Source organism: Marmota monax, unplaced genomic scaffold (assembly GCF_021218885.2).
Source record: "Marmota monax isolate L192 unplaced genomic scaffold, Marmota_monax_Labrador192_F-V1.1 WCK01_AAM20220418_F8-fsc00035, whole genome shotgun sequence".
In the NCBI taxonomy this organism is placed as follows: domain Eukaryota; kingdom Metazoa; phylum Chordata; class Mammalia; order Rodentia; family Sciuridae; genus Marmota; species Marmota monax.
In genome coordinates this window covers 2,187,651-2,199,951 of record NW_026691961.1, presented here as the reverse complement: position 1 = coordinate 2,199,951, position 12,301 = coordinate 2,187,651, and the positions used below count along the sequence as shown (strand labels likewise).

Below are 12,301 nucleotides of genomic sequence, written 5' to 3'. Positions count from 1 at the left end.
GTGGGTTGGATGGGAGAATAGAGGGGAATCAAGAGCAACCTTGAGGATTTTGACTCTGACAACGGTTGTATTGCCGTCCTGTTGGGGGGACGCAGGATGTGGGAAGAGACAGGTGGCTGGGATCAGATCCAAGGCGCTGAGGTCTCCCACACTCCTGGGGACTGGTCCTCAGAGATGAGAAGAGAGAAGGACTTCAGTTAAGGATGTGAGAGATGTTAGGAAAGTCCCCGAGGCCGATGTCTAAAACACACTCTTTATAAAGAGCCGGTTTAACCATGGGGGGAAAAGGCTTTTAGAATGCTTTCCCCTGAGTGATTAATTTTTCCAAAGGTCACTTTAGAAGGCCAGCCAGTTTTGGAGAACTCATTTTGAACTAAATTGAGTATTGGCAGGAATCAAGGATTCAGATGTGATGAGGGTAATTGAGTGTCTCTTGGATAACCAGACCTCTGCTGGTGTGGAGCCTTGCTAAGAAATGCCCTCTGAGGGGAAGTATTGAAAATATTCAAATTGGTTGTGATCCAGTGCAGTTAAAGAACGCAAAATTGACTGGCTGCTCTGTAGCCCCAGATTCACTGTCAGTCCCTGAGTTAAAAGACCCAAAGAACCAAGAACAGGACATATTGCCCCGATTAAAATAGAAGCGGCACTGGACAGAGAGAGCTGTGCATTCTCCTGGGGACAGAACAGGTTCCCCAAGCCTGACCACCTGCGGCTCCATTTTTCAAAGGGTAAATGTGTGTCGAGGTGCATGCTGGGCTGGCTCTACACCTGTCTACACTCACGTTGAGGGTTCAGAACTCAGAGATTAGGGCCCCAGCCAAAAGGAGAAGATGGTTTGGATATTTGAGCTGTGCAAACAAATTACAATTCCACAGCATGCATATTGGAGCTGCAGGGTTCTTGACTCTTCTCAGAAGCAACAAGAGCTATGGCCCAAGTCCTGGTGTGGATGAGGGATGGGCAGAACTGGATGGAGGAGCCATCCGGCAAAGTGGAAGTACCTGCCCTCCTGTCTAAAGGCAGAGGCCCAGACTGAACCTCTCCTTCCAGGTTTTGCTCAGTAGGTTTGAAGTAAGATCAGGCATGCATCTTGCTCTTAAGTTGAAGACAACCACTAACAGCTTGAGGTGGAGGGATGTCCAAGGCTTAGAACTATTTAAAGGGATTGATACAAAGCGCATGCTCCCTATTGGGTGGAGGCAAACATGAGTCCATCAAACATTCCTTCCGGGAACTGTTAGTCTTAAGAACACAAAGAGAACAGGACTCATGTTGCCTTGAAGTGGCTGCTGGGGAAGACCTGGGACTCAAGAAACTGAGCTATTGCTACTGTCACGTCCCCCTACTCCTCCTAGGAGTGACATCGCTCAGAGACAATGCATCAAATAAGAGACAAGGAAAGAGGAAGGAGCTTTGGAAGACCAGAATTTCTAACCGGGATCATAAACTCAAGTGCTGTGTGGGTGACCGTGTGAGGCCTGCTGCCCTGTTCCCACCAAAGACTGTCCCGGGGCCTCACTGGGAAGCCAAACAGGATTTCTCTCACGTCAAAGCAAACCCCAAGTTTCAAGATGCCTTTGCTTTAGCTCAGGAATCCTCTGCACAACAGGGAGCAGGATCCAAGCCAGAGAAGGCTGCTCAGCTGCTGAGGCTGGGAGGTCACCTGACCACAAGCCTAACCAGTGCTTCTCCACCCTGGGGCACCAAAGGGTACCGTTTGGACTAGTTAATGACGTGCATTAAAAAGTCTGTGCCCTGCAACATTCCTGGCTTAAATAGGAAAGTCCTTGACAGCAGAAACCAAGAGCTTTTATCTCTGGGGCCCTTGCAAAGACCAGCCGTAGAGCCTGGCACTGAGCAGGCCTGAGTGTCAGGGTGAAGAACAGCACAATCAATCACTGCACCTGCTTTGAGTGCCACTTGGGGCGAGTGACGGCAGACTCACCCACTTTGGCACCACAGCTACCTGCAGAGGAGGAGTGGCTAACCTTGTCCAGATGGGGAAACTACAGTGGTCGTGACAACAGAAGCCAGCATCTCAAGCTCCCTCCCCCTGGGCCAGCACACTCTCTCAACCCAGCCTCAGGAAACCCGGGAGTCAGAGGTTGTTAGGTTGTTGGTTGTGTCGCAGCCAAGTCCTGCTCATCCAGGGAGCCTGGGTGCTGGTCAGGCCTGGCAAGCCCTGGGAGCACACCCTGAGGGCTGACACAGAGCCAGCCATTTCCAGAAGCAGCTCTGAAGGCAGGACAGAGGCTGACTCCATGTTCACACCTCCTTTCTGTATTCTCCAGATCCTTCCATGCGGAAAATGGTATACCATGGATTCTACAGTCCCCATTTGAACTGTGTGACCTTGGGTAAATCACTTGGACTCTCTGAGCATCTGTGTCCTCAGCTATTAAAAAAAATTAGGTGAATCCTATAGGCATCTTGATGTTCAGTGGCACATCCACTTCAATGTTTATAGTAGGACCATTCACAATTGCTAAACTATGGAAGCAACTTAGATGCCCTTCAATAGATGAGTGGATCAAGAAACTGTTGTGTATATACACAATGGAATATCACTCAACAGTAAAAGAGAATAAAATCATGGCATTTGCAGGTAAATGGATGGAGTTGGAGAACATCATGATAAGCAAAATAAGCCAATCCTCCCAAAAAAACATGTTTTCTCTGATAAGTGGATGCTAATCCCTAATGGGAGGGGCATGGGATGAGTGGAGGAACTTTGGATGGGGCAAAGGAGAGGGGAGAAGAGGGGGGCCTGGGGATAGGAAAGATGGTGGAATGAGACGGCGGACATCATTAGATGTACGATTGCGTGAACAACCAGGGAAGCGAAAATTCTGCTCCATTTGTGTAGGATGAATCGAAGAGCTCTCTACTGTCCTGGATAACTGATTAGAACCAATAAAAAATATTTTTATTAAAAAAGTGGGGGATAGCACCCCTGACCCTGGACCGCAAGCATCAAATGACTTCACATTTCATGAGGGGCTTAGGACACGGCTGCATGCAGTGACCCCTCACGCTGTGAAAACTGTTATGAAAATCCCTCACACTCTGTCCCCAGGTGCAGCCCGGTGCCCATTCTGTCCCCTGAAATGTCTGTGAGGGGAAGAAAACAGTCCAAAGAGCAGAGACGTGTGTGCCCAGCTCGGACGGCAGAGGTGAAGGCCGGGGAACCCTTTCTCGAGAGCCTGGGCACAACTACAGTGGTTGGTTCTCTCTGGATGGGTTCTGGAATTTAACCCTTCTGATTCACTCTTCCCAGTCATCCAGCGAGGTCATGACATTCATGCCAACTTCACAGAGGAGGAAACTGAGGCTCAGGAGACAGTAAAGGCATCTGCAAGCGAAACCTGGCTCCTTGCCTTGGGTGGGACACGGGAGTCCCATATAAACTCCGACTGAAGTGTCAGCATGGTATCTGGTGATTTGCTTAATCCGCCTGGACCTCAGTGTCCACATCTGGAAATTGGGCATGATGCACCCAGGTAACTTTTGGAAGACATAGATTGTGTGTCCGTAGGCATTTTGTGGTATATAAAACTCTGCCCCCTTGCCCACGCCCAGAAGCAGGCAGGCAGGCACCACCCTCTCATCTCCCATCACCCTGGGGGCGGGGGGGACTCACGGAAGAGCACCAAGAGGAAGCGGGTCTGGTTCAGCATCACGGGCAGGCTGACGGTGCTGAGGACCAGCAGGTTGTGCTCCTCTGGGATGCGCAGGGGTGGGGAGAAGTTGAACCTGGAGACGCTGGTGTACTCCTCTGACAGGCTGTGGCCGGGGGATGCACAAGAGGCCAGCAGCAGCAGGTAGAGGAGCCCCAAGGCCGTCCTGCAGGGAGAGAGGGAGAGAGCCCTTGTCCACACAGGAGGCCGGCCCCGCACCAGTCCCCACTCCTGCCCCCGCTCCGCCCAGGGGAAATGGGCCCTGAGCAGGCGCCTGCCTTCCAGCAACGCCACAGCTTGGCAGCAGCCCTGGACAAAGGCCAGGTATTAGGATAACTCCAGTCCCGGGGTGGGGGACAGCTCAGAGCCGCTGGGCGCCAGTCAGAGCAGCCACTGGAACCCACAAGCCTCCCGGCCACCAGGTGAAAACTCTGCAGAGATGGTGCCCATTCCAGAGCCCCAGGACCTCAGAGATGACTGGCTCAATCCCCAAACCGCCTCCCAGCATCCCCTCTGCCAACCACGCCCCACGCATCCTGCTCCTCCGGCTCCTGCTTGAATGCCCCTGTGACGGTTTACCTTGCAGGAAACCTCCATTTGGTTTTTGAAATATTCTCAAGTGTAAGTATTTTGTTTTCAAAGTTCACACTTGTAAATGTTCCAAACAACACAATAATATGTCAAGTGGAAAATAAAAATCTCTTCCACGTCAGGCGCAGGGGTGCACACCTGTCATCCCAGCAGCTCGGGAGGCTGAGGCAGGAGGATCATGAGTTCAAAGCCAGCCTCAGTGAAAGTGAGGTGCTAAGCAACTCAGTGAGACCCTGTCTCTAAATAAAATGCAAAATAGGGCTGGGGATGTGGTGTAGTGGTCGAGTGCCCCTGAGTACAATCCCTGGGACAACCCCCCCAAAAAAATATCTCTTTCATAATTCCACCACTGGGAAAGCTGTCTGGCTGGGCACACAATCACGAGCCACCACACAGCTTGTAGATTCAAACAGCAACTCTTTATTCCCGAACTCACACCAGCTGTCTACAATCACGTTCTGGGGAAATCCACGTTCTCTGCCCAAATCCACTCCCACTGGGCTTCTATCTCCAAAATATACTGTCTGAGTCCCGTGAGAACTCAAGGGGAACTCAGGCAGCAGGATACGCCCTATTCCCAGCAGGAATAATCTTAAACCTTAAACCTGGAACCTAAACTGGGAACGCCCTAAACAAGATTATCTTAAAACCGGGAACACCCTAATCTGCCTTGGTCCTTGAGCAAGGTCACGTACATTCAATGTCACTGCAACATGGGGTACGCTGGCAAGGAAATTGTCATACCTACTTGGCTAATGGCTCCCAGCATCTCCCCCCTTCTGATTAATTAAACAACACGCAATGTGGCTTAAGGACCGTGCCTGGTAGGTTGTCCAATTCAACATATGGTTCTTACCCGTCATCGGAAAACTGACCTTTAGGCGTCAGCCTCCTGTCTTAGGTTGATACCACTGCAATTGAATCATACCTGTCACTGACTACCGGTCCAGCATACAGCCATACTTGTGGATAGGTCTATGCACCAGTGGGGGGGTGAGGTTCTTTGCCTCACCTCTGTTGGCCCCCAAATTTGGCCTTGGTGCCAGTGGGGGAGTGAGGTTAATGTGGCTTATGGACCGTGCCTGGTAGGTTGTCCAATTCAACATATGGTTCTTACCCCTCATCGGAAAACTGACCTTTAGGCGTCAGCCTCCTGTCTTAGGTTGATACCACTGCAATTGGATCATACCCGTCACTGACTACCGGTCCAGCATAAGCCATTGGCCCCCAAATTTTAGACCATCACTAGCAGAAGGGAGGAGGATACAGAAATGCCACGACACCAAGCCAATTGACGGCTCCTTGGGAAAAATTGCATCACTGGTGACACCATCAGCAAAGATATGCCAGCATTACCACAATTCGCTGCACCAAACGATAGTTACATAGTCCAGGCAAGTTCTGCAAGCAGTTCAAAGCAGAGGAATCTATCAATATGTCCATTTCCTCCCAAAATCCGTTTCCTCCCAAAGTAAGTTAACTCCTTGATTGAGCATTACTTGTTGAGTTCTTCACCGGCACTGGGATGGAGATAGGAATTCTGGCAATGATGCTAAAGAGACATTATCCTGGGTGAAATCTCCATTGCAATGTTTAAAAACTCCACAGTCAAAAAATAAAACTGATCAGAAAAACATTAACCTAGGTTTGTATGAGCTCAAAAAATAAAAATACAACCTTATGATGTGGAAAAATGCAATAATAAAATAGCTATTGAAAAAAGCATCCTGGTTAATCACTGTCGCAGATGTAAGAATGGCCAAGCTGGAGCTCTGGATATCAGCTGTTATGGATTTGAGTCAAATCATCTTTTTTTCGATCTGTAGAAACTGTTTTAGTTAATCTCTCTGGAATCCAAATGGGCTGCTGTTTTCCCTGTGGAAAAACACAAACAGACCCCGACTCCAGACAATCACTGGGTCAGGACCTTTCCATTGTCGTGTTAGAATATCTTTCCAAAGTACCTTAGGCTTATGTACATTTTTTGGATACATGTGTCTTTCCGCAGCACTAAGTCCTGATGAATCCAAATTTAAAAATTTTAGAGTAAAAAGCGTTATTTTAAGTTTATCTTTGGGGGATATATACCCCCTTCCAATTCCCTCTTTTTGCTTTAATAAGTATATGTCTGTATCTAATAGTTGTCTTAGCTTTTTGCATTTTCTATCTGTGTAATACCTTACTTGACATTTTCAACCATTTTCTATCTTATTTCTATCTTCTAGTTTTTTTTTTCCTAAGGTTTGTATTTTTACCCTTAGTTGCTTATTTTCCTCCTATTTTTTTTTTCCTATTTTGTGGGTTTAAAATTCTTGTCTTCCTACATCTTTTTTATATTTCTACATCCTCTTTATCTTTTTTCTTTTTAACTTTCTATACTTCTGTCTTTAAAGTTTTTCACTTTAAATTTTTAATCTTCTTTATCTAAATATCTTTTATCCTATTATCTTCCCATTTTTTTAAAGTAATGCCTTTAAGATTAAGCTTCTTTCCTCCATCGTGAAGGCATTTTAACCACCTTCAATTTAACCTTTTAAAGCCTTTTAATTATCTATACTGTACTTTTAAATGTACTTTTTCACCACCTACAGCTTCACTCTTTTGAATGAGGCTTAGATTTTGTTTAAATCACTTCAATGTTAATTTACATGGCTGCCCTTCAACCAAAGGCTTTTTTTTAAAAACTCCATTGAGAAGCTTTGTCTCAATCTGCCATGTACAAATACCTTTTTCTTCTTTATTCCTTTCTCAAGCTTTTAAAGTAAGTCTAGTTTCCTCAAAATTTTTTTAAATGGCATTTTACAACTTTTACTTTACCACACAGAGATTATCTCATCTAGAAACATTTCTTTTTCCTTTAACCTTTTATATTAAAATATATTTCCACATCTTGAATCTTTTTCTATCTCTTTTTTAACCATTAACCCTTTTTATAAATTCACATTTTGAAACAACTCTTATAAAATTTCTGATTTAGACAAATTACTCCACTTTAATAAAATGAAAGACTTTCATGTTTTTTATGATACTATAATACTATAATTGAAACCCAACTGAAAATTTTTCTACTCTTTGTATATAAATTACACGATAGAATCTTAACTCTTAGTAACCTTGTTTCAGCAAAGACACAGACCAAAGCAATATTAAACTTTTTTCCATTTACCAATTTATGAAAACACACATAATGTTTAAATATATTACCTTATGGAACTTAATAAGTAAAGAGTACTTGATCTTATATTTAGTGGTTGATATTTTAACACTTTAGCTTTGTAAATTAATCAGATGTCTGTAAAAACCAAGATCTTAGACAAATGTAGTAAACAGAATTAGCCATCTCTTGTTGAAGAAAAATCCTTCTACAGGATACCATGATGGTCCCATTGGTATACTTAATAACTCGTCTTTAAAAGGCCATGTGCTACATTTTTGTATTGTATCAACATATGCCCTAACTGTTGTTGGTCTTACTGGGGTGCCTCCTTCCTCTAACAATTTCTCTTCCTCGGAGGCGAACAACTTCAAATCTTGAGTCAACCATTTTCCCCAGTTTGCCTGAGAAAGTTCTAAGAACAGGCAGCTCAAAACAAAAACAAAATAAATCAAAACAATAACACATTGTTTTTTGAATTGGTCACCCATTCTTTCGCTCTTCCTCAGGGGCGAGCAATTTCACTTACCTCTAAGCTTCAGAAGTTCCCCGTACGAGCCGCCAAATGCCGCAGTCTGGCTGGGCACAAATGCCGCAGTCTGGCTGGGCACACAATCACGAGCCACCACACAGCTTGTAGATTCAAACAGCAACTCTTTATTCCCGAACTCACACCAGCTGTCTACAATCACGTTCTGGGGAAATCCACGTTCTCTGCCCAAATCCACTCCCACTGGGCTTCTATCTCCAAAATATACTGTCTGAGTCCCGTGAGAACTCAAGGGGAACTCAGGCAGCAGGATACGCCCTATTCCCAGCAGGAATAATCTTAAACCTTAAACCTGGAACCTAAACTGGGAACGCCCTAAACACGATTATCTTAAAACCGGGAACACCCTAATCTGCCTTGGTCCTTGAGCAAGGTCACGTACATTCAATGTCACTGCAACATGGGGTACGCTGGCAAGGAAATTGTCATACCTACTTGGCTAATGGCTCCCAGCACTTGACAGACATTGAAAATACCTATTTGGACACACTTTGAATGCACATTTTTTAAGCATAAATGGAATCAGACTACACGTATTTGGGGTGCTTAGTTCTCGTTTTTTAACTCTGGTAATATATTAAAATCCCCTGGGGGATTTTAGCTGCTTCATCTCACCCAAGATCAACTGCATTCAGAATTGCTCAGGGTAAGACCTCAAATACCTAGACATTTCAAAGTTTCCCAAGATGATTCTGTGTTTGCCATTTTGTTTCAGTTTTTACTTGGGAGATTTGGAACCCACACAAAAATAGAGAGAATGGTACGCTCTGTCCCCAAGGTACCCACCCTTCAACTTCAGCTACTGCCTCAATCCATCATATCAATCATAGCCCCGTCAACACTCTGCCCTAGATTATTTGGAAGCCAGTCTCAGGCACTGTACATTTCACCCATAAATATTTCACTAAGAATCCCTACATGATAAGGGTTTTTTTTTTTTTAAAGATCACATGACCAGGATACCATGATCGGACTTCACAAAATATCACATCTTCATATCATCAACTATCCCATCAGTATGCAAATTACCCTGATCGCTTTATAAAACTTTGTTTGAATTTGGATCCAAATGAGATCCATGTACTGTCACCGATGATCACATCTCTAAAGCCTCTTCTGGGTAATTCTGTGGCACCGTGCTTTAGTTTGCCAGCCACAGGATCCAAGGAAATCAACCAAGACAGAGAGCCGAGGTGAGGGAGAAGGGCAGGTGGGCAGCCTGGTTTTCTGGAATACTGAGTGGTGCCCAGGATTCAAGTCCCATGTCTCAGCCAAAAGGCTCAGTACTGCTGACCAGGTCGGAGGGTCACCCGTGATCTGCAATGCCCCAGGACCCACCAGGCGGCACGCCACTTATGAGCCCTGGCAGGTCTTTGGTTTTTAGAACTAATTTACTTCCTGGCTTGTTTGTTCATTGAGCCTGTCGCTTTCTGGAGAAGTGCCCTCCCCCCGTCTTTGCCTACACGGAGGCAGGAGCCCACCGAGGCACTAGAGTGTCGGCGTTCATCTTCCATTCTGCAGAAAATGGATAGAATGATGCTTCCTTAGTTGAGTAAACCACCTAGAAGTTTCCCAGGCCTGACACTGACCATCTCCCTCCTTATTCCTTGGAACCCAGAAGCCTGGCCCGGCTGGAGGGGGCCATTTGGAAAAGTGCCAAGGGGTTGTGACAGCCTCTCTGAGGGGTCTGAAGGACACTCTCTGGAGGAAAGAGGAGCTTGAGTTGGTGACCTGAGGGTGGCTGCAGAGCCAGCTCAGCTCAGGGGGTAGCTGAGCATCTGAGCAGGAGTAGGGGACAGGGGTGGGGGGGGCTCACCCTCACACTCTCCCCTCAAGGGTTGCTGACAGTTCCCTGGGGATTCTGCCCCTTCCCGGGGAAGGTGCCAGGTTTCCTGCTACCTTGGGCACCTCCCTCTGCCTCACGTACTCATTATTTGTTTGTTGCTTCACCAAATGTTTTGGAGATCGTGACGCCTGTCTAGGGGACAGGGGACACCACAGTGAGCCAAACAGACCTTCTAGCCCTGGTCCGCGGCACAGGAGATGAACGGGTAGAGAGACGGTGTATCGGACCCTGGTAAGGGCGGAGGGGGTGTAGATAAGGGGCTGTGTTAAGCTGTGGGGAAAGGGGACCCCGACATTTTCAACGTGGGGACCATGGAAAGCGTCGTGCACAAGGTGTCCTCTGGCTGAAGCAAAGACGTGACCTATTTGCATTCCCAGGAGTGGGACAGGGGACTCCTTCACTTCCTCTCTCCTCGCCCCTCTTGCTCTCCCTCTCGAGACCCTCCCAAGCCCAGGCTTGGCTCCGTATCATCTCAGAGGTCCCCTCACACCCTGGACCCTATTCCGGCTTGGTCCTCCAGTGTGCCCTCTGTCACCTCTGTGCCTGCCCCTTTGTTCTCAGGGCTGTGGACCCTATTATCCTGCACCTGCTCCTGAGCCTGGCATCCCTGTGACCCCTCTGTGACCCCCTGGTCCCTAGGCACTGCCTAGCTGTACAAACCCCAAGCTCGGCTCCAATGTCACCTCCCAATAAGGGAAATGGCATGAGGGGAAACTATTTTGGGGGGCAGGCTACCAGGGATTGAACTCAGGGGCTCTCGACCACTGAGCCACATCCCCAGCCCTATTTTACATTTTATTTAGCGACAGGGTCTCACTGAGTTGCTTAGGGCCTCACTGTTGCTGAGGCTGGCTTTAAACTCACGATCCTCCTGCCTCAGCCTCCCCAGCCACTGGGATGACAGGCGCGCGCCACTCTTAATGAGAATAGCTCATTAAGTGGCCAGTTGCCAGGCAGACAGAGTGCAGAGCCCAAACTCCATCCTGTCCCTGGGCATTCCACAGAGACCCCCGTGTCCCCGGCCACCATCATGTCTTGTCCTGTCTGGATGGTGCAGCTGTCCCCCTGCTGGTCTCTCCACGTTGACTCTCCGTCTTCCCCTTACCCTCCCCCTGCGCAGCCATTAGAGATTCCCACTTTAAACGGATTAGATCAGTTCTGTGCTCACTAACAGGCTGCAGGCCTTGCCAGCACACACTGCCCAAGCCCTGTCTTGCAGCCTGTCAGTCCCACGGGGCTCTGGACTGTCCCCAGGTGACCTCATGTGGCTCAGCACTGTCCCCTCACTGGCTGTGGCACCGGGTCTCCTCCCCTCCCTGCCCCTAGACCTTCGCCTCTGTCACAACATCCTCATTCCACATCTTTAGCCTTTCCTGGTCCTTCAGGTCCCAGCTGAAATACCAGCTCAGCGGAGGGGTCCTCCCGGCCACTGGGTCTCACCCACCCCTGCTTCTAGCATGTTCTGCTGTATCACAAGTGATCGCTTCCTGTTTTGTGTTATTGACTGAGTTCACCTTATTTTTTTTTTAAATTTAACTTAAATGCAATTATTCATAGCTGCTCCTGCATCTCCTAGCTGAGTTCCTGAAGCCGATTTGAAAGCTCAATGGACGTTTGTTGAATGAATGAATGAGTGAATCACCTAATTTAATTCTTGCAACACACCCCATGACCCATTTCCTTGGTTCTCACCTAGGACTGCACCTTAGAATCTCTTGGGGAGTTTTACCCCAAACCAGCAGCTTCTAGTTTAACAGGTCTGGGGTGGGGTTTGTCTGGGTGTCTTTTTTTTTTAAGCCTCCTAATTGACCCAACTGTGTAGCCATCTTGAATCGATGACCTTGGCAGAGGGGAGGCTGCCGTGGGAGGCCCTGCCTCCGTTTGCCATTTTCACCACCGTGGCTCATACCTGACGGAAGCTGTGATTCTCTCAGGGCTGCTGGGGCCAAGCTGAGCCGGGGCTGCAAACCCCATGGTCCTCTGGGAGGTGGTGGCCTTCAGAGCCGGCTCCTGGCTTCCCCTCGAGTTTGGAGCAGGAAATCCAGGGGCAGAAACGCAGGCCTCCCTGAGCACACTGGGGCCAGGGCAGCCTCGGCAGCTGGTTCTAAGCTCTGGGGTTCTAGAGGCCCAGGGTAACCCTGGAGAAGAACGGCCCATTGTTGAGTCACAGGGACCCCCTACCCCGCAGTCCCTGCTGAGAGGCCTTGCCCACGGACCCCCGGGGTCAGAGTCCACGTGGGCGCCAGAAACAAAACTTGCATTGGCTGCTGGGGGTGGCTTAGACGGGCCCTGAATTTAGTGGGGACAGTGTAGCGTTTAGTCCCAGTCATTGTTGTGGTCACAATTTGCAGGCTTTGGCCTCTGCTGTGCTCCTGCCATCGAGTGTCGGTGGACAGTGGTGACACTGAGATCCGATTGCTTGAAGAACAGCCAATCCATCCATCCACTCCAGAGCGGAGACTGTAAATCTAGATATGGCT

General features: G+C 48.0%; 1 protein-coding gene across 1 annotated transcript in view; it reads right to left on the bottom strand.

Annotated features, from left to right (window-relative positions):
* Positions 1–11,795, bottom strand: part of Pdilt (protein disulfide isomerase like, testis expressed) — a 39,884-nt gene extending 28,089 nt beyond the window's left edge. The window contains exons 1-2 of the mRNA XM_058580011.1: positions 11,731–11,795; positions 3,644–3,846 (exon numbers count right to left, since the gene is read on the bottom strand). Of these exons, the coding sequence (XP_058435994.1) occupies positions 3,644–3,846; positions 11,731–11,795 (268 nt within the window). The remainder of the gene's footprint in view (positions 1–3,643; positions 3,847–11,730) is intronic.
* Between the last annotated feature and the right edge of the window lie 506 nt (positions 11,796–12,301).